General features: G+C 36.5%; 3 protein-coding genes across 4 annotated transcripts; 1 reads left to right on the top strand and 2 right to left on the bottom strand.

Moving 5' to 3' along the window:
* Positions 1 to 113: 113 nt before the first annotated feature.
* Positions 114 to 8,466, top strand: LOC127858987 (toll-like receptor 4). The gene is made up of 2 exons (XM_052396378.1): positions 114 to 327; positions 5,376 to 8,466. Exon 2 carries the CDS (start codon positions 5,392 to 5,394, stop codon positions 8,128 to 8,130), a length of 2,739 nt encoding a protein of 912 aa, XP_052252338.1. The 5' UTR covers positions 114 to 327; positions 5,376 to 5,391; the 3' UTR covers positions 8,131 to 8,466.
* A 4,105-nt stretch (positions 8,467 to 12,571) lies between these two features.
* On the bottom strand, positions 12,572 to 15,756 carry LOC127857378 (uncharacterized). Its single transcript, XM_052393775.1, has 4 exons — positions 15,504 to 15,756; positions 15,246 to 15,322; positions 14,263 to 14,370; positions 12,572 to 12,796 (listed from the first exon to the last, which is right to left on the bottom strand). Exons 1-4 carry the CDS (start codon positions 15,607 to 15,609, stop codon positions 12,572 to 12,574), a joined length of 516 nt encoding a protein of 171 aa, XP_052249735.1. The 5' UTR covers positions 15,610 to 15,756.
* A 2,570-nt stretch (positions 15,757 to 18,326) lies between these two features.
* Positions 18,327 to 22,183, bottom strand: LOC127858393 (uncharacterized). 2 transcript variants are annotated; one of them, XM_052395512.1, is made up of 7 exons: positions 21,959 to 22,183; positions 21,261 to 21,392; positions 20,908 to 20,964; positions 20,435 to 20,467; positions 20,177 to 20,229; positions 19,459 to 19,744; positions 18,327 to 18,606 (listed from the first exon to the last, which is right to left on the bottom strand). In XM_052395512.1, exons 1-6 carry the CDS (start codon positions 22,177 to 22,179, stop codon positions 19,725 to 19,727), a joined length of 516 nt encoding a protein of 171 aa, XP_052251472.1. In that variant the 5' UTR covers positions 22,180 to 22,183; the 3' UTR covers positions 18,327 to 18,606; positions 19,459 to 19,724. The 2 variants fall into 2 exon arrangements, with proteins under 2 accessions (XP_052251472.1, XP_052251473.1); XM_052395513.1 differs by lacking the exon at positions 20,435 to 20,467 and having other exon boundaries at positions 20,177 to 20,242; positions 20,909 to 20,964.
* Positions 22,184 to 23,450: the final 1,267 nt, after the last annotated feature.

Below are 23,450 nucleotides of genomic sequence, written 5' to 3'. Positions count from 1 at the left end.
CATTCATGTTTTTTTGTTATGACATACAACCACGTGAAATTCTATACATGTATTTGCATTGTGTCGTCTGCATTCAATGTGTTAAATGGAGCACACCCTTATCTGCTGTTGTCCCGAACCGCTTAAAAACAAAATTATGCAATGTTTGCACACAATTTCATTTCAACGAATTTAATCAAACGGAATAAACAGCCACTGAGATGTTAAATGTATTAGAAAGTTTGGAATGTGTTGCTTATATTAATGCATTTGTGACTAGCACAGTAAGGGTTCGTAAAATGGATTTATTTTGAAAAAAAGAAAGAAATAAAGATCTGCTGTGTATAGGTTTGTTATAAGTTTTACTTATTTATATTTGGTTTTAATTTAAACCTATTAATACTGATGCTCATTTGCATCAAACATCTTAAGATGAATATCCTCTACTGCTGAAAGACAACAAAACATAAAACAAACGTTATAATGCAGCACTAAGTAAAGCAAAGTAGAGTTAAATCCAAAATCCGAACAGCTACTTTTTCCGAACAAAAATTTAGTAATCCTTTTTATTTATAAATCGTGGTGGATGCTAGGATTATGAAATCGGTATAATGACATCATTACTGCGCTCTTTCTTTTCTGCGATATGTTGATTGCGAGTCGCGTTTGTTAGTCCGAACACTAATAATTGAATAAATCCTGTCAATTTCGGTAAGTGAAAATATCAGTCGGCTAGGTTATCTTATTATTTTGCTATAAAACACGTGTTGTTATTGTTTCAACAATCTATCAATGTAAGTTATGTAGTTACATGTTTTTATCGTGTGTGATAGCTTCAACATGTGTAGTGACCATGTGCTTAAGAAATTGATACTTTTCGGAACTACATGCCAAATAAAAAGACTGCTTTCCAAATCTGAATAAAAGTCTAGAATGACCATTATCGGTCATTTCTTGAAGCCTGAACATTACCGTTTGTCTATTTTTGAAGGAGTCTCAATATTATTAACATAATCAAAATCATACGTTCACTTTCTAAAAGGCGTTATAAACTCTGAAATCGGATTTTTGGCGGGAATACAACTCGGGTACATTTCGGGTATCGACCGAGTACGTTTAAGTATATTTACCGTACCCGGGGTACATGTAAGTATACTTACGAGTACTCGGGTTACATGTAAGAAGTATCCGAGCCGACATTGATCAATCGAGCCCAATTTTAAGATAACTTGTAACAACACCTCAAATCTACGCAATTATCACCATAACATGCCACTTTGCGACAGTCATCATGCTCTATTGATTTCAGCATTATCGCGGAAATCGATTGCATCACGACTGTCGTAAATCAGCTGGTAAACAGAGCGTCTTTGTCATTTTAAGGACATATTAAGCATAAATACATGTGGAATTTTAAAAAAATCGCGATTTGCGGATATTCGTTGCCAGAAATTTTATTTTGTCACCATTGGCGCCAATGGCGATCGACAGCGGGAACCCTGTTAAGATACAACTGTAACATAGCATCTTAGCTATCTATCTGTGCGCTTTCCCCAGTTTCATTTGTTGCTCACAGGAGCCACCTCTTTTTGCGAAGCATTTATAAATGAGCCAATGATACTTCAGAGATGGCGCTAAGAACCGGATGTTTTGAAAAATCACGCATAATTCTACAGGGTGAGTAGGTTTTATATGTTTTCACCAAATTTCGCATTGTGTTAAACAATCGGACAATGAAGTTCGATTCAGTGAATGTTTATGCGCCCACAAATGTACATGAACATTCAATCGCAGCCGATTTGGAAACGTGATGACCTAATTAGGTTGTTGCATGGTGGAGTTTTTAAAAGCAAATCGACGTATTTTGAATTTGAGGATAGCTTATCTCCACCCAATTAAATCGCTAAATACATCAAACGATTGCGTTTATATGTTAGTTGCTGTTTGCACAAACACATTGGCTTCGTGTAAATCTAATAGATACCTCTGCATTTTTCCAAAAGAGATGGAGCCAATGCCAAGGAGGTGGCGCTAATATGAACAAGAGGGCCAAGATGGCCCTAGTTCGCTCACCTGAGAGGCGTCGGTTCATTCAATCTTTACCAAATGTCAAACTTGACCTAGATATTGTCCAGACAAACATCCTGGTCAAGTTTCATCATTATTGAACCAAAACTCTGGCGTATGGAGTGTTATTGTTTTTGTAAGATTTGACCTGGTTACCTATATTTTGAGTTGATCCCCCTTACCAAACATCAAACTTAATTGCTTACAAAAACAAATATTATGACCAAGATTCATAAAATCTGAAACAAAATTGTGACCTCTAGAGTGTTTACAAGGATTTTGTAAAATATAATGAAAATTTGGACAATCTTAGGGCCATAATTATGGCATTAATTATGTGATTTTGCTCATTATCAAACTTGACTGAGATCTTTCAGCAACTTTGATAAAGAATGCTTAAGAAATGTGTATGCGAGAGTTATAACAAACCAAATGTGGACGGACGGACGGCGGACAAAGACCAATCCTAAAACCTCTTCTGAGCAATCAGGTGAGCTATAAAGTGTCAGAGAAATCAATAAAACCAATGTATTGACTGAGTTTCACGATGATTAGGCAAAACATGTGACTTCTATAGTGTTCGATCACAAGGTTTCTCTCTAGTCACATAAGGAAAACTTCCCCACCCCCTTGCGGCCACGTTTTTTTACCGATCGGGACCATTTGCGAACTCATCTGAGATATATATAAAACCAATCTTTTCATCAAGTTTCATGATGATTGGGCAAATAATGTGACTTCTAGAGTGTACACAAGCTTTGTTTTTACTATATAAATATAAGAAAACTGCCCTCCCCCCCCCCTCTGGCAGCCATGTTATTCAACTGACCGGAACCATTTTTGAACTCAACTCTCGTATCAAGGAAACAAATGTTCTGACCAAATTTCATGAAAATTGTGCCAAAAATGTGACTTCTAGAGTGTTCACATGTTTTCACTATATACATATAGAGAAAAATGCCCCGCCCACTGGCGGCCATGTTTTTTCACTGATCTGGGCCGTTTTCGAACTCGTCCGAGATTTCAATAAAACCAATGTTTTGACCAACTTTCATGATGATTGGGCAAAAAGTGTGACTTCTAGAGTGTTTACAAGGTTTCTCTATAGCCAAATAGGGAAAACTGTCCCGACCACTGGCGGCCATGTTTTTCAATGGACCTAAACCACTTTTAAACTAAACCAACATATCATTAATGCAAACATTTTGACAAAGTTACATGAAGATTGGGCATGATATGTGACTTCTACAGTGTTTACAGGGTTTTTCTTTTTTTTTGACCTAGTGACCTAGTTTTTGACCCGACACGACCCAGTTTCGAACTCGACCGAGATTTCATTGGGGCAAAGCTTCTGACCAAGTTTCATGAAGATCGGGCTAGAAATGTGGCCTCTAGAGTGCTTACGAGCAAATGTTAACGGACGGACGGACAGACGACGGACAAAGACCGGTCACAAAAGCTAACCTGAGCATTCAGGTGAGCTAAGAACAGTCGAATGACAATAACATCATCACATGACTTTCTTTTGTTCATTGATAGATACTTTTCATTTCTAATAATGCAGTGCTATGTTCAACATAAATACGAACAACCAAATCTGTACAGAACCTCAACACATTTGATAAAAATACCAGATGTAAATATTTAAGAAAATAAGTAAACAACTCAACTTAGAAATTAGCAACCTGAATTAAACAGATTGTAGGATATATACACGAAAATATATTATATCCGAAAAGTTGTATAACCTAATTCTCAGCATTCTCAAAATAATTAATCTACAACAAGTTTGTTAATACAGTAAGATAAATCTCGAAATAATTAAAATATGTTACCTTTGCATGAAACGTTGAGTTTTGTCCCCTTATTACAGTTCTAAGGTGTCGACCCGATTGTACCACATTCAGCAATCCAAGACGACGTTCAAGTAGGAGTGAAGAGACGAGTAAAGTTATAGGTCGGTTCACCAATCGCTATCCACAAGTATTGGGCAAACATACATGCGCTACAAACATAATTTAAGTATTTAAAAGAACATAACTTGGCTTTATTTTGATTAATTTCGCTAAAACACGGAGGCGGATCAATAAAATATCACGCACAGATGCAAACGGCCATTCCCTGAAACGCCTTCATTTGTTCAACGTTACATTTTCCTATCTTACAAAGACGAACGTTTAAATATATTAAGGCATTATTAGAAAATTACGCGAATAAAATTTGCTTATAGATTTGACAATTAAAGTAGTCAAATTCAGAACATAAGTCCTGAAAACATAATACGTAGAAATTGTTACATAAAATATGTCACTTAAAAATAGCTTAAAATGTTTATTGGCGCCACCTCAAGTTCTTAGCGCCACCTACATGGGCTCCATCTCTTTTAGAAGAATGCAAAAAATATCTATAAGATCGGCAAGAAGCAAATATTTTTGTGAATGCAACAGCTTGTACATTTTCAAAGCAATTATTTACTGAAATTAGCGATTCGATTGGGTAGAAATGTGCTCGTCACAAAGGTAAAATACATCGATTTGATTTTAAAAATCCCACCATGCAACCGCTTACAAAGGTCCTCGCGTTTGAAGATGGGCTGTGATTGTATGCTTATGTACATTTGAGGATGAACACATCTTCGCTGAATCGCACTATAATGCCCGAGTTTTTAAATAATGCGAAATATGTTGAAAAACAACTTATAAAACCTAATCACCATGTAGAATTATCCGTTAATTTTCAAAATACCTGGTCCTTAGCGCCACCTCGGAAGTAGCATTGGCTCATGTATTAATGGATCGCAAAAAAGATGGCTTACGTGTGTAACGGCCTAGATTCTAGATTTATTTATTTAACTAAAAACTTGACTTAATCTTTCAGTCATGAGAAAAACGAACATACACAAACGACACAAAATATGAATACTTTTGACTGTTTAAATATAAACAAATGATGGTTTATTCAAAAAATTACTTTCACTTTCTTGCAAGTTTCAGAAAATTACTTGAAAAGTTGTACGAAATCTATTTTTACATTCAGTTGAATAGGGAAATTAAATATAATCGCATTAGTTTATATCCAGTTAAGAGTTGTCTCTGTTTGACTGTAAGTGCTCATTATACCGACTAATATTTTTTTAATCGGCTAATGTGTTTGGTATTCGGAGCATCTTCTCTAACGTCGTTAATCGTCTATACAAACATGTTTTCGGTTGTGCAATTACAAACCCAAAATTATTGCGCATTTTTCGGTGTAGCTGTCAACTACCACTGGTGTTACCTAGATGTAGTTAATAGTAGCGCAATGTTTGTTTATATTTTTATCGTATTCAGATTACAGGAATCGATCATGGCTTTCCGTGAACAACATACGCTTTCAAGATTTGTTCTTCGATTGACATTGTTTCTCCTCACGGTCAAACAGGTTGTGGCATCACACACATCATGTCGCAACAACTCATTTTGGCCATGTAGCTGCGAGTGTTATGAAAATACGACGCCTCTGTTTATCGTTGATTGTTCATCACAGTCATTGAATGAGGTACCACCATTTGTTAACGTTTCACTTAGTGCCATCATAGAGCTTAATCTCGCCAACAACAATCTTTCGCGCTTAACCGCGATCTCTGAATCACCATTTGCAGGATTCATCAATTTGACGACATTGGATTTGAGTAATTCATCTTTATCAATGAACGGATCGAAAGGATCTATAATCAATGCTACTACATTCGCAGGACTCGATTCTCTAGAGGAGCTTGACGTTTCAAACAACCACAACATGCCTTTCACAAATTTGACAGATTCGAACCTCTTCAAGAACTTGCCATCTCTTAAAATATTGAGAATGTATGGGACCACACATGTATCGTATGCAAATGAAAGCTATCCGAATAAGCTGTGGTATAATGTACCCACACTGGAAGAAATCTGGATAGATGGACTACCATTCGGAGTGTTTGGAGAAGAGTTTAAACGAATGCCAAACTTGAAAAAGATCCGAATTTCTGGCGATTTAATAGATCCACCGCGGCTGGCTCATAAATATTGTAATATCGCACATATAAGCAATGAGATGCTTACAAATTTGGAACATATCTCGAGCCTTTCAATAATTCATTGCAATGTTCGTTCAATCTCCGATCTGGCATTTGATGGCGTCAAAAATCTAAGCGTTTTGGACCTTACGTGTAATTTAGAATTAGGCTTTGTCAACGCGTCAAGGGGTTTTGGTCGCCTAAATAGCGGCCTAAAAATGCTCGCATTAAACAATATTGACAGACAATATTATGTAATTATAAATGAAAGTATCACAAAGAGCCTGCAAAATACATCTCTTACACATTTATACATAGAAAGCAACAATATTTTCAGGTTTCATGATAATGCTTTTATCAACTTACCAAGAAGTTTAAAGAAATTGTATGCTGGCAACAATAGATTTGATATGGATTATTACCTTATGCATCTAAAAGACTTAACCAATTTGGAATTATTAGACCTCTCGTTAAACAAACTAACGCTTTATGACAATAACACCAACCATGATTTAATAGACATGTGTTTATCGGATTTAAATGAAATACCAAAGAAATTCAAGAGTCGCATTTCCACGCACAAAAACACAAATGCAGCTTTTATTATATCAGGCTGCATTAATCAAGTTCAGGTTAAGATACCCACTGTTTTGCCACCTAAACTCGAAACACTTGATGTTCATTCTAGTAACTTGGGGCTAGCCCTATACGCATACACGGCTAAGAATAATTCTTTAAAAACGGTGTATGCCTCAAACGCTTTATTAAACAGTTTGCCGAATCCATTGCCTGAGTCTATATCCTTGACACATCTTGACTTGAGTTCCAATCTTTGTTCCGACGTTCATCGCACTGTATTTGCGGATCTGCGTTCTCTCCAGTTTCTAAATCTGTCTGGAAATCATCTTAGCTTTGCAATGACAAATTATGCTGATTTATTTGAAAACAATATACAGCTTAGACATCTGGATATATCAAGAAATGAACTTAATTCATTAAATTATAATCTTTTAAAAAATCAGATAAATTTGACGTTCTTGGACCTGTCACTAAACAAACTTAAATCGTTCACCATATATGCAGATAACTTAACAAAACTCAAAGTGCTAAATCTTTCACAAAATTGTTTTTTAACTTGGACTGAATTTAAACCGATTTTACACGTTATTGGAAACAATGTTGAAAACAGAAACGAAACAGTTGTTGATCTGAGGAACAATGATTTTTTATGTTCATGTAACGCTGATGTCGTGGCATTCATGAAAAGCGTGGCTGAAGACGTCCGAAGTCAGCGGTATTTACTACAGTTTACATGCAATGAAAACGAAGTCAACACTCAAACAGACTTTGAATCATTCAAAAACAATTTTGATAACAATTGTAGCACCTTAACATCTCGGATTATACTTAGTGTGATGATGACCGTGATTATTTTGTTAAGCATAATTGTCGCTATGTTGGTGTATAAATTTCAATGGAAAATAAAATACTGGTTTTACGTTCGAAATGGCAAACGGCGTATGCGAAATGGATATACCGTCATTCAAAATTCCAATGATTGGTCGTATAAATATCACGCATATTTGGCGTATTCTTACGAGGGACAGGAATTCATCGCGGACACTGTCTTACCCAAACTGAGTGAACTCGGGTACAAAGTGTTCAGTCAAGAAGACATTATTCCTGGTTTGAACCTTTGTAGTGTTATTGGAAACGCTATCCACGTAAGCAGATGTGTTTTGTTTGTTGTAAGTTCAGGTTGCGAGGACTCTAATGAATGGACTATTGCGGTCCATATGGCGAACGAAGAAGCGATCCAGAGAAGGAAACACATCACGTTGGTACTATTATATGATTACAACTTTGTGGATGGGATACCGGATGCAGACAAGTTAATACACCAAGACTATTTCATACAATTTCCTCTTCATGGCAGTGACCATGAGGTAACCGCGTTCTGGATTGACTTTGAATATAAACTGAATTCTATTGACAACTCTGCGATAGAAACATCAATGACTTGCCTTGCAAGAAATAATGAACGCTCCTGAAGCAAGTTTGTTCGTGTAACTATGTTACAAATATGAGACATCGCTTGGAATTTACTGTACGTGTAAACATTTGCGACGCTGTTATTATATAGTGTCTATACATGTAATGTCCAAAAGCGTGAGAAGTACATCATCGTTGTATAATGCGTGACACGTGTAATGCGATCACTCCTTATATATTGGTCGAGGACCACTAGCCGAAGAGGACCAATAACTATAAACTTGTTAAATTAATTAGAGTTCGATCGATCATGTTAAATGTGCATAAAATGTGTTGCAGAAAACCATATCATGTCAAACTTGTTTTGAAATATATATATATATATATATATATATATATATATATATATATATATATATACATCTAATAAATATGAACATTTACCTGATCTTCAACGATTGTATATTCGTGTACATTATTGATCATTTGTGTGTGCTTAATATTTTGTGCTGCCTAAAACTTTATATATTTATAATAAACGTCCCTTATACTATTTTTAAGTTAGAAAAGTAATTGTTTTATCTTTTTTAATTATTGTGCAAAACATTCAACAACACATACCTTTTTAAAAGATCTCACAAATTTATGGATATGTATAACGTTCCCTTTAATCGAAGGTATCAATACTTATTCCGAGCAGCGATGCATCACGACTAATTCAAAGCTTTGATTCATGCTACAGTTAACATGCAACCATGTTATATGTGCCTCGGTCAAGGAAAACGGAGTTTAATGCATGTGCGTTAAGTGTCATTCAATATTAGCCTGTGCAGTCCGCATAGGCTAAGCAGGGAGGAAACTTTCCACCTCAACTACAGTTTCTTTAAGAAGAGACTTTATATAAACAAAAAAACCCATAAAAGCGGAAAGTGTCGTCCCTGATTAGCCTATGCGGACTGCACAAGCAAATCTGGGACGACACTTTACGCACATACATTAAGCTCCGTTTACCCAGAGCGAAGTTCATATATATGTTTCATTCCGGAGAACTCCTTTAACACAGTATTTAAAAGTCAATTGATTAGATGTATATTTTCTTAACATATTTGTTAAATTTACATTTGTACATTGTTTACGTATTTGTTACGAGTAAGTATTTTATTTTCCTCGAAACTGTTATGGTGCATATAGTGATCGCGTCGTCTTTCCGTCCGTTTGTCGCGCTTCTTGATTAAACTTGGTAAGAATGTTTATCCTGAAAATGTAAAACCCGATTCCGCGTTCTAAAACTAGGGCAAAATCCATGTAAATTCTAAGAAAAAACTCGCTACCACTCTAGAAGCCGTGTTCGAAACTGGGTCATATGCGTTTAAAAACTAGATTACCTAATTGAAACATAGCAAATCCTTGTTACTACAATAGAGACCGCATGTAAGACACAATCTTGATGAAGCTTGGTCAGAACGTTAAGTTTGACAAATTTAAGGACGTGTCACGTGTGTCCAAAATATGGTTACCACACCAATAGTAGACAATTGCTTCGTTTACCTCAAACGTGGGTGAAAGCTGCATGGTCATCATGGGCAACGTTTTAATTTATCTTGCATGGAAGATGATGGAATTACATTTGGATGATTTTCATGAGTTATGATGTCGTGAAGTTTGAGGTCAATGCATTTATCTGGTCTTTGGATTAAACCAAATAGCATCGAAAAATTGAACCATAAATGTTAGCTCATTTGTCAGATTAGTAAAGTTGACAACGTCGAATTACTTCCAAATGATTTGGTCATGACCTGCAACAACAACTGCGAATTACTGCATGAAATATCTTTTAAATGACGGCGTTGATTTTAAGTGTTGTTTTGTTGTTGTTTTTTGTTTAAAACGATCGTCAATCAAATCAAATAGTTACGACCACTATTGCGGATGTATTTCTGAACAAGTCTTAGCCGAATTACATCCTCATAGATTTAAATTAGTACGAACGGAGCTTTAAATCTCATCTGACAGCCTACACTGAGATTGTAAACGCTAAACGAAGACTAGTATTTGTGGAAAAATCTTAAAGATAAACAAGTTGTGTGTCACAAAGTTCATCACTCCAGATATTAATTAAACATTGGTTTAACGACTCCACAAGTACTTATGTTTGATAGATCAACATAATACATCGGTATATGGTCTTATTTCTGTTGCATTTGATTTGTTTTACAATTAAGAAGGTTATGGTCATTTTGAGACGCTCGACAGTTTCAAATGGTTTACTCCATGATTATAGTTTAGGTTGGGGATGTTTACTGATACACTAGTTTGTAAACTCTCCCATACACGATCAATATGGTGGAAAGACCTTAGCTTAATTAACCAGGAAGCAAAAATTTAAAGCAAGGCCAATCTGTTGTTTATCTGAATGTTTACAGTCAATAAATAAGATTATGCAACAATTTGCTGTTGTTATACATACACATATTAACTCATGATTGGTAAACTTCATTATTGATTGAAAATATAACTGTCTACTAGTCTGCGAGGAGTTAGACAAACCTGACAATATATAAAACAGAAGGACATAACTAGGAAAAAATCAGTAAATCTGACTGATATTTGCAGATCAATGGTTTTCTGGTATGCAAAAATATTCCTGAGATATATTCGAGAGATACGGTTCAATCTTTAATATTCATCAGCCCGAAATTTCGTGGTTTAAAAAAAATGACTTTCATGGACACTTAATGCGGACGGCACATACAACACATCACATTGTCCATCGCCTAGCCGCTGCTTCTCTCTCGGCTGACTCTCAGGGGTCATAACGTTTGCATTAGATGGCCCATCACCTCTGAAATTACCCCGACATTATTAGGATGAGGGACTTCAGTCTTTTCCAAGCCCAAGGCTTCCGCCGCATGCCCTAGTGATTGACTGGCACATCGGCTTGAAAACTCTGACAAGACCCGACCGACCTGCCCTTCTTATATATAGCCCCGAATTTGCACATCTGGGGCCGCTCCCAACGGCGGGGATTATATGTTCGTTGCCTCTCAGGCTTACTCCAGATAAGCGCTTTATAGCCGACGCTAAGACCAGTGCTCAGGGCAAATATATGCTCGTTGGCCATTTAATGCAGGCTGGTGCAAGGGACAACCGCGCTTTACAGCCTCTCCAGCTCTTACTTTCCGATTCCCGAGCATATATATATATATATACTTGTAATCTGTAAAATATTTTCAGATGCTTTATATTTTTGATAAAATATAAGATTTACAAGTGTAGAGCAGCTGTAATTACTTAAATCCATTTTATGAAAACAGTATCCCGTCTGCATTTGCCTTGTTTGTTCATATCGTCTGCATTTTTCAAGGCCATCTATATCGTGTGCTTATGCAATTTAGCGAGAGCGCGCATGCGCCTGTTATGTGCTGGTATATGATATGGGATTCGGTGATAATAAAAACAATTGTAACGCTTACATTTTTTTATGTTTTAAAATCACAAGACGATGACAAATCAGTTTTTTTTTATTATGACGAGCAACCACGTGAAATTCTATGTTTGTATTTTGTCGACATGTGCATTCATTGTGTAAAGTAGAGTGCACTTGAAACTGATGATGTTCTATGGAAGCGTATATGGAACACCCCAATAATATGGTCATGCCGGATTAGTTTATATCGACTTACTGTCAAATAAAATGGTTTGTCGTCATAGTTTTGTAGGTTTTTCCCCCTTAATTTTAATCGCCATAACGACATTAAGTTAAAGTCTCGACGTAAATGTTTCCGGCTTTTCCCGAAAAAATATTTGGTCGACATGATCTAAGTAGACAAATCAACATAATTTTTGGCGTCATGCTCTTGTGAAAATTACTTGCAATCATAGTTTTAGTCGACACGATGAATAATTATGACACCTTTGTCATGTCATGCCGTCATAGAATGTTGACATCATCACAGCATCAGGGTGTACTATATACGCTTCCATATGATGATATAAATGCGTGCGTGACTAGCACAGGAAGTATCGATACGTATATGGTACACCCCAATAATCTTGTCATGCCCGGATAAGTTTATATCGACTTAATGTGAATAACATGGTATGTCGTCATAGTGTTGTAGTTTTTTTACGGAAGCGTATATGGTACACCCCAATAATATGGGCATGCCGGATTAATTTATATTGACTTACCTTGAAATAACATGGTATGTCGTCATAGTTTTGTGAGGTTTTCCCTCTTAATTTTACTCGCCATAACGATAAAAATATTCTAAAATGTCTGCCATAAGACTGTATTTAAGTGTACAGAACAACTTTTGAGGCTGGTTGGTTTTCTTATCAACTGAATGCAGTAAAAGCAAAAAGCAGAATGATGTTTGTATGTACTTTGATATATGCGAAACAAATAACACTATATATGTATTTATTTTAAATCACCAATCAATTACTCTTACTCAATTGCTTTATTTCCTGATAGTAAAATCCTATTCAGCACTCTTTTCATAACGAAGCAGATACATACTGGCATGTGGTGTTGTGGTGAAGATTTCCAAGGAATCTTGTGTCACGTTCAACTTTCTCCAGGGTCACTATCTCATGTCCTGTTGGATCCAGCCATTGCTTATTTCCCCTGTCTTGATCCTCATCCAGAGCTTCATGGTCACATTCACCGAGTATCCATCTGTGGACATTGGCAGTATGGTTGAGGACTGCTACCATCTTCATCTAAAAAAAAGATCATATTGCAAACAATCGAGAAAAAACATGTAAAAAAAATAGGGATGGCAACGAATACCGATTTGGGTATTCGAATATTCGGTCATCCTTACGAACGAATATTCGGATATTCGGTCAACATCTGTTGGAAAAAACAACAACTATGTTTACCGTACCATTACTCCATGAATTCTACTTTCGTTTTTACCGGAAGTTCACCTGAAGTGAATAAATATTGACACAGCATTGCCGTCGCTTATTGTTAAAATTGAATGACGAAAACTGTTTTTAAACTGTTATATTTACATGACGACAAAACAATTACAAGACAAAACAGTTAGATCTATAAATAATTTAAGCCGAAATTACACGTAGTATTTACATAGTGAACACGTGCTTTAATATGGTACATCAACAATAGAACGAGAAACATAATATTTACATGAGTAAAAAACAGATCTATAAATAATTTAATCTGAACTTAAACGTATTATTTACATAGCGAACACGTGCAAACAAAACACCGTTGCCACATTTAAAAGTCACACGGATCGGCGTCACTGGGCACATGAACATTGTTCTTATTTAAAAACACGATTGCGTCGACAAAATCACTGGCGAGTCTATTTCTTAGATTATTGATGAGCAATCCAGTGGTTGAGAATATGCGCTCAGATGGCACAGAAGTTGCAGGTACAGAAAGAACACTTCTTAAAACATAAGCGACTTTCGGAAATTCGCTCTCGTGACGTTTCCACCAGTCAAGAGGTTTAGCGTGTGGCTCCATTTTCATAAGCAAATGATATAAGGGCGAAATACCAAGCACATTTCTTTAAGTATAATACCTGATTGAATATTGAGTAATTAATTAAAGTTTGGACCATACGATACGCAAATACTCATAAGAGGTTGAGTAAATTATTTTCAAAATGCGTTTTATATTGGACAACGTGATTATAACCATACAATCTTTTTTTGTTTTTTTTTACACCAAGTCGGCACTTCCTTTACTCATTTAATCTTTGATCATTTAAATGTAGTTTGAGTCATTGGATCAAGTGCACGTCGGTGTTTTGATTGCCGATGCGATTCGCACCTATCATAATTTTGACACAAAGTGACTGTCTTTGTTAGGCAATTAGCGGGATTTATGACCGGTATACTGTCATCACCATAGCGACGCATTATCGCGCCTACCGGACTAAACATTATGACACGAGGAACAACTTTTTTTACAATGTTTGAAGCAAATTTCACGAATACAAAGTCTTTGAAATTACTCGATTTTTTTTATTTTTTTCTTCCGAATATTCGATTCGGAAAATACTATCCGAATATTCGGTCCGGGACCGAATATTCGGATATTCGGATATTCGTTGACATCCCTAAAAAAAAACTTATCAGGCTGTTAGACTTTCAAAGTATATAAAGTTCTTATTTGTGCCAATGTAATCATTAACTTGAGCTATTCTTACACTTAGTTTCAGAGCATCCCCTTCGCATGTTTCTGCTGCATGGTAAAAATGGTGGACAACAGGCTCCACCCATGGTCTTAGCGACTCATTCCCTCTCTCTTGAGCAACCTTCAGCAAAGCAAGTGTTTGATAAGAACAATAAAGTGCAAACAAAAAAAATACACATATCATGCTGCTATCATTGAAACAGATCTATTACTTGTTACATTTTGTATGAAGCTGCTAATACTTATGGTCGAAATATAACATATATCAATTATATAAAAAATCAAACTTTGAACTATTATCTGTCTATATTCTTCACATATGATCAACAACCTAGGTGAATAATTTCTTTCAATATCCAAATAAACAAGGGCTGTTTGTAAAACATGCATGCCCCCCATATGGGCTGTCAGTTGTAGTGGCAGCCCTTGTGTGAATACGTTTTTTGTCACTGTGACCTTGACCTTTGACCTAGTGACCTGAAAATCAATAGGAGTCATCTGCCAGTCATGATCAATGTACCTATGAAGTTTCATGATCCCAGGCCTAATTATTCTTGAGTTATCATCCGGAAACCATTTTACTGTTTCGAGTCACTGTGACCTTGACCTTTGACCTAGTGACCTGAAAATTATTAGGGGTCATCTGCCAGTCATGATCAATGTACCTATGAAGTTTCATGATCCTAGGCGTAAGCATTCTTGAGTTATCATCCGGAAACCATTTTACTATTTCGAGTCACTGTGACCTTTGACCTAGTGACCTGAAAATCAATAGGGGTCATCTGCCTGTCATGATCAATGTTCCTATGAAGTTTCATGATCCTAGGCGTAAGCATTCTGGAGTAATCATCCGGAAACCATTTGTTGGACGGACGGACCGACCGACAGACCGACGGACCGACATGTGCAAAGGGGGGCATAATCATTGAAATTCAGAAATAAAGAATATGAAAATAGAAATGTATCTGAAACAAATTAAATATGCTGAAGCCTTACTGCAAATAGCTTTTTTCCGAGATTCTTCGCACCATGCCACATGTCCCAACTATGTTTAATCTTGCCATGTTCTTTCTCTGCAAAAGAATATAAATTATGCAAACAGTTGTAAACAACCAATTCATTTCAGCAAGTAAATTCCACATTACAGCTTTTGGGGCAAAATTAACAACAAACAACAAAAGTGTTCCTTTCAATCAAAGAACTAAAAAAACATATTTAAGTAAGAAATACTATTGGAAGAAGAGAAAAACTTACTCATGAGTGACGAGATTTGAGAATGGGCATCAGTTACGACCTCCACCACTTGCATCCCCTCCTTCAACAACCCCGAAAGCGCTTTCTTGAAGGCAAATGTTTCCATCACTGTAGACTATAAGTATAAAAACAAAACTTGGAAGTTGAGGACATCAATTGGTTGTCCAAAATAATGATTTCTAATAAATAATGACAAGTAAAAATATCTTGCTATTTGTAACTGACCACTGTATCCTTAACATTTCAATACATGTTTCAGTTATTTTACTCGAGGCAATTAGTAATAACTAGATGCCCAATGCCAATATTGAGCCTGTTGACTGTGAATAGGTTATGAAAACAAGTGAAATTTGGACAAAGTGTGTTGTTTGCTCTTTTGGCATAGTCATTTATCTGGAGCTTTCGGATAATGATAGTGAACACGGTGAGACAGTGTATCGCACACAAGACATTCCATCTGTGTCATTGTTGTCTGAAGTGTGCTATCATGTCCTGTATTTATATAAAAATCTCCAATGATGATATTTAACAAAATAAATTGACGAAAAATATATCTTAGTGTTAGCAAATGTGTAAATATGCATGATTTTTGCATAATTGCCAGAATTTACTGATTTAATCATCATATTTCTACCCCGCTACTTATCCCTCCATTTATTACAAAGATATGGACGGGACAAGCCTATTAAAACACAATCTTGTACTATGACCTTGAGAGGCTAAGTGTGACCTTTACCTTTCAGAAAGATACCTGGGTCTTATTCCAGACACTTCCTCTTACTGTGCTTTACATTTGTGCCAAGTTATATCAAAATCAACCAAGGTATGGCAAAGTTACGAGTTGGACAACAAAATATTACCTAATTTTGACCTTTGACCACAAACTGTGACCTTTACCTTTTTCATAGCGACACAATTTTTGCGCATAACAGGCTGTCTCATTATTGTGAACATTAATGGTAAGTTATTTGAAATTCCGCCTATTAATGACAGAATTACGCCCTGACAAGCATAATCCGGACGGACGCCCAGCGGGACGGACGGACGCACCTACACTGAACCGCCATTGTGACAACTATTTCGAGCTCACCGCAAGCGGTCTCGACAAAAAATTGATTACCCTTAACTATTTTAAGAATATCAAATATGCTCAGCAATTTGATGTCAGATCAGGTAGGGTTTTGTACATGCTACATTAGTTTTCTTTAAAAATGTAGTTAACTTGTGTATCAACAAAAGGCACACATGATTGAAATACCTTAAACTGGCATTCGCTTATGTCAACCGCCTCCATGGCAAGGATCCCTTTTGTCTGCTGGTTCATGCAGGTGTATGTGCAGTACTTAGCACAATGGCCAGGGCTGTCCATGCGGCCATCACCTTTAATTACACATGTACACAATGTAAATTATGCAATTCATATTGATCACTAGGTTAAGGCATCTATCAGTTTTTAGTGTGAGCTAAAGCTCACTCTAATGTTACAGAGCAAATTTTGCAAATCAGTATGTGCTTAACTGCTAAACTACGCTATGGAAAGACAACCACTGCCTGTTTCAGTAAAATTAGCAGACGACAAGTTTATGCTAGAAGCGTCTGCTGGGAAAGATAACCACCACATCTGCCTGTTCACTGCAGTGGGTGTATATGACTACTAGTGTTTAACAGCTTGTAAGACAACATTGGCCAGTCTAGTGTTTATCATTGAAATCTGTACATATTGGCTGTTTTCAAGGAAAAAGGGGCTTAATGGATGTCAAATAAGATTAGCCTGTGCACACTGATTAGCCTGTGCACACTGATTAGCCTTGCACACTGATTAGCCTGTGCACACTGATTAGCCTGTGCACACTGATTAGCCTGTGCACACTGATTAGCCTTGCACACTGATTAGCATGTGCACACTAATTAGCCTGTGCACACTGATTAGCCTTGCACACTGATTAGCCTGTGCACACTGATTAGCCTGTGCACACTGATTAGCCTTGCACACTGATTAGCCTGTGCACACTGATTAGCCTGTGCACACTGATTAGCCTTGCACACTGATTAGCCTGTGCACACTGATTAGCCTGTGCACACTGATTAGCCTGTGCACACTGATTAGCCTTGCACACTGATTAGCCTGTGCACACTGATTAGCCTTGCACACTGATTAGCCTGTGCACACTGATTAGCCTGTGCACACTGATTAGCCTTGCACACTGATTAGCCTGTGCACACTGATTAGCCTGTGCACACTGATTAGCCTTGCACACTGATTAGCCTGTGCACACTGATTAGCCTGTGCACACTGATTAGCCTGTGCACACTGATTAGCCTTGCACACTGATTAGCCTGTGCACACTGATTAGCCTGTGCACACTGATTAGCCTGTGCACACTGATTAGCCTGTGCACTTTGATTAGCCTGAGCAATGCACACAAGCTGATCAAGGACGACATTTCATAATGTTTTTCATTTAAAGAGTCTCTGGTACTGGGATGACAATTAATGCATATGCATTAAGCCCTGTTTAATCCAAAATGAAGCTTAACTTATATTTTTATTAATGATTAAAAAACAACAACATCTGGACCTGTGCTTTAAGACACACTCTTTATAAATGTTGATGGGTTGTGTTAATTTAAACTTGCAATATAAAAAGCTATTACATAATTTTTAAAACTGAGTTGCGTCTAAACTTATACAACAGCAAACACCTACAGTGCCTTCAGCGCTTTGATAATTTTAAGTGTTCATATAACTCGGCATTATTGTTTTTCTAAACATTATTTAATACAAATTAAAAATACAGTGACATGAAACAAAGTAACACACATGAAATGACTACATTTGTGGCTCTGGTCTCTACAATGGCTGAGGCTTGAATATTACTCCAGTACTGCTCAACTGTAGGAGCGACAAAATGTCCCTGGATCTTTTGGAAGGTTGTTCTATGAGGGAGACCAAGATTTATGAACTTGGCCAGCAGTGCAACTTTTTGATAGTTGTTGCCAGACAAAATTGTTGATGCCATGAGCATAAAATTGCCCAGAAAAGAGCCGTAACGCAATGCTGGCTGGCTTGCCCAAGACTTCACCGTCTTCCCACAATCACAAATCTGAAGAAAAACAAACCACCATTTATTATTATTATTATTATTATAATAATTTATTATTGTAAGAAGAAAGAGTATAATAAGGTTATTATATTAATACACTACAGCTACTTCCACCACAACCACCACCATTCCTATACTCCTCCACTAAATAGATAACTACAAGCACTACTATCACTACTACGACTACAACAACTACTACCACGACTGCAACTACTACTACTTTTACTACTACAACAACAATAACTACTACTCCTACTACTACTTTTACAAATACGACTACAATTACTAGTAATACAACAAGAACAAACACTACAACATCAACTACAACATCAACAACAGCAACTACTACTACTACAACCACCACCACCACCACCACCTCCACTACCACCATCACTACTACTACTACTACTGCTACTTCTACTGCTACAACCAATACTACTACTAATTCTGCTATTACTACTACCATAACCACTACCACTACTACTACTCCTACTACTACTACTACCACCACCACCACCACCACTTCCACTACTACTACTACTGCTACCACTACTGCTACTACTACTGCTACAACCAATACTACTAGTACTACTGCTACTACTGCTAACATTACCACTACTACTACTACTACTACTACTACTACTACTACTTCTACTACTACTACTACTACTTCTACTACTACTACTACTACTACTACTACTACTACTACTACTACTACTTCTACTACTACTACTACTACTACTACTACTACTACTACTACTACCACTACTTATTTTTTCTGAGGAAAATCTCATACTCTTCAGTTTTTTTTATTTCAGTTAACAGACATTTACATTTTGTCACATATCCTACCCAGTTTACTGTGACAGCCGACCCAACTCTCTTTTTTGTCGGCTTTGGTTTTTCCCTACATCTACAGGATACTGGGATGTCAGCCAGCAGGGAATCCAAACAAGAATCTGTGAGCAGGTACATGGGCTGCTTGCAGTGTTCCTCAGTGACGCTTTTCAATTTCTGAAGCTTGGGGGAACAATTGTCTTCTTCATCGTCATCATTCTCTTCATCACCAAAGTCTCCATGCACCTCAGCTTCAATCGGCCCTACATCTGGCACGTTGCTCACCTCAATGTCTGATTCCCTGTTATGTCAAGTAAAGGGTTTATAATATACTAAGGTAAAATTAACAAAACATGACATGTGATTATATACACAAAAAGATACTCATGAGGTTTACAATGTTCATCCCAAAGTAGTTATAGGAAAGTGTATGTGTATCTAGTTGCAGATGCACCCTTTATGCAGATTTGACCAATAACTCTTTTTTGTTCTACTACTTATGATCATTTCTTCCCATCTAAAAGAAAGCATGTGATGTTTATTATGAAAAAGAACCATATCACATCAACTAGTGCTCAGTCAAAAAAGGAAGCACAACTATTCAATCCTACTTTTAAAAGAGAAAATTCTATCTATACTTTCAGCTAAGTCGCAACAAACTATGTTATATAATGCTTACATATGTGCAAAGGAATTTCAAGCTCTTCCTCAAATTGGAAAGTTGCGTCCTTACTATCACGGATGGCACCTGCATCTGGACTGGACGGGGGATCTGGATTATTCACTCTGGCAAAATGGCAGAAAAGAACTTAAAGCACTTATTTCTATACATGTCCAAATATTTCAATTTACATGATAATATGATTAAACTATGATTTCTGTTTTGTTTTTGGGTAAAGCCTGAAGCATATGATTTCTGTTTTGTTTTTGGGTAAAGCCTGAAGCATATGAACAAGGTAAATGTTTATATATTTTTTGAATTATCGCATACCTTATGAAAGCTCTTTCCCCACTTCTGTTCGGACTGAAAAAGAATGTATTTCAACATGAACAGTAACGAAGAATTCTAACATTTATGCCATTTAGCTGGTACAGTAAGCTGAATAATTGGTAAACAGCCTATAAATCTGGAGTGCATGGTTGTTCTGGTTTAATTCTACTGGAAGAAAACTTTCTCTATGATGTGTAACGCTTGAGGCATTATGCACTAGGTACAAAACACACACATATTCATACAAGAAACTTACTGCTGCCCTACTTAGATCATTATTCAGAGGTAGTGCCTACTAGTGGGCAAATGGCAATATAAATAGTTTAAAGACCAATCACCACTTGTGTGTGGTCCTGGGTAGAGGGTCATACCCAAAACCCCTGGAATAATAAAACGAAGCTCTTACCAACTGAGCTATGTGTTGATAAGACAAGTTTGTAATTCCATAATTCATATTTTTTATCAAATCTCACCTATCATGGTCCATGTCTGTGAAGTCCGACATCTCCTGGACGCCAGATATTCCTGAACTGTAATCATAATTGCAGATATTTATAAAAGTAACAAAGCAGCATGTTCACTTGATAAAATTCATGTTAGCAGTGTGCAACATTCAGATTTTAAAGTAATAGCCCAAATTCTTATACGCATATATAAAAAGAAAAATTTCTTACCAGCCCGACAATATAAATTGTTTAATTCCCACTAGCCCGAATGGATTTTCACTAGCCAAAACCCTGCGGGCTTGTGCAAATTTTGCAGGCTGTGTAAGAGAACTCTGCAAAATGCTATTAAAATTCAATATCTATCACTTTTATAATCATACCTGACACTTGCTTGTGCAACATCTGACAATTCACTTGACCAGTGTGGTTGTTCCACAAGCTTTGACTTTGGTGTAGACAGCTTTCTTCTTTTTGAGTGTGTTGAAGTTGAACTTTCCTCTGACTCAGAATGTCTTAAAGGAAGGCAATTTGTGAACTACATTTCTTACCGTGATATAATAGATACACATAAGGATAATGTATAACTTATAAAAAGAACAAAAAATAAGTTGAAAACCCTTATAAGTGTTATGATTGTTTCATTTATGTGAAGAGCAGAGTTTACATAAGTATTAAGATGCACGACCAGTATTAAAAGGTATAAAAGACTGCTTACGGGCATTTATTAAGAAAATTATGTGGCAATGTTTTAATTTCAACTTTAAAACAGTGCAAATGTAATCTACACATATATTTGTGACAAAGTTTGTTTACATGTTGATTTTGTGAAACTAAATGTTAAGAAAACAATTTGATAACTTGATACATTTATCTGGCTCCATAGCTTAATGAGTGATCCATAAATTCGGACATGATACTGTCCGAATTTAAGTACTGCACCAATTATGTTCGATGTAACAACAATCGAAAGCCAAGTTGCTTGCTTATTATCAAATTATCGAATTCACAAAGAAGTAAAATTTGATAAACAAAACTACGTAAAAATTTTAATAGTTTATAGACCTAGATCTATACGTACTTTTCTTTGGCCGAGACGGTTGTTTTTGCATGTGATGCAATGAGCATTTTCACCAACTCCGAGTCTGTGCATTTATTTTCATTCTTCAGGCGAGTCCATGCCTCGAGCGAATTTCCCAGATCGATAGTTCTGGCCTTCTTTTTGTCGTACGATGCTTTTCTTTGTCGTTTACGAGCTGATTGCGTTAATGTTGGAGGCCTACCTAGACGCGGTTTCTCCATTGCAAATGGCTTGTATACAATGATGCAATGGTCACGTGGTTTTACATGTGACCCGCGCGTCTTTTAAATTTAGATCATTTCTGTGCGTGCACAGGAATTGAAAAGCCGTATCTTTGTACTGAATTTGGGCATTTCTTGACCGACTTTGACCAAATTTTTTGCACATCTGACATAAATAACATCACATTTTGACTCATAATCACTTTTTTGGCGACACATAACAAAATTGGGAAAATATACCAACATCAACTCGGCCCCCTTTAAGTTAAAGTCTCGACGTAAATGTTTCCGGGTTTTCCCAAAAAAATATTTGGTCGACATGATCTAAGTCGACAAATCAAAATATTTTTTAGCGTCATGCTCATGTGAAAATGACTTGCCATCATAGTTTTAGTCGACACGATGAGTTACGCCATGACACCTTTATCATATCATGTCGTCATAGAATGTTGACATCATCACAGAATCAGGGTGTACCATTTACGCTTCCATAGCTTTTCCCTCTTACTTTTACTCGCCATAACGACATTTAGTCTCGACGTAAATGTTTCCGACTTTTGCCGAAAACATATTTGGTCGACATGATCTAAGTCGACAAATCAACATAATATTTGGCGTCATGCTCTTGTGAAAATGACTTGCTATCATTGTTTTAGTCGACACGATGAGTTATTTTCACGCCATGACCCCTTTTTCATATCATGCCATCATAGAATATGGTACACCCCAATAATATGGTCATGCCGGATTAGTTAATATCGACTTACTGTTAAATAGTATGGTTTGTCGTCATAGTTTTGTAGGTTTTCCCTCTTAATTTTACTCGCCATAACGATATTAAGTAAAAGTCTCGACCATATTATTGGGATGTATCATATGCTTCCGTACGTTTCCGTACGTTTCCGTACGTTGAAAGATGAAATTTTACAAATTAGTCCTATCATGTAAGTTTTTATATTTCATAATTATTATGTTTGTTTGCCCATGTGCATTTGAAAAATAATTCTGAGACACCGGTCCGACGCTATTATAAATGCCACAACGAGATCGTTGGGAAAAACAGATTGTCTTACGGAGAATATCATTTGTAAACCTCGTGGAATAATTCGATAGCGTATGGCACGATACCATTTGTTATGTGGAACATGAATAATTATACCGATTCAAGAAGTAATTTTTATAATAAAACGCATTTAAGAAATCTGTTAAATAATTTGTCAAAGAGGAGAGACACGTACAAACTTATAATGAACCCCATGTGTCTCACAGTT

The sequence above is a fragment of the Dreissena polymorpha genome, chromosome 14 (genome assembly GCF_020536995.1).
Source record: "Dreissena polymorpha isolate Duluth1 chromosome 14, UMN_Dpol_1.0, whole genome shotgun sequence".
Classification (NCBI taxonomy): domain Eukaryota; kingdom Metazoa; phylum Mollusca; class Bivalvia; order Myida; family Dreissenidae; genus Dreissena; species Dreissena polymorpha.
The sequence above is the reverse complement of the archived record's forward strand: the minus strand, read 5'-3'. Positions and strand labels throughout refer to the sequence as shown.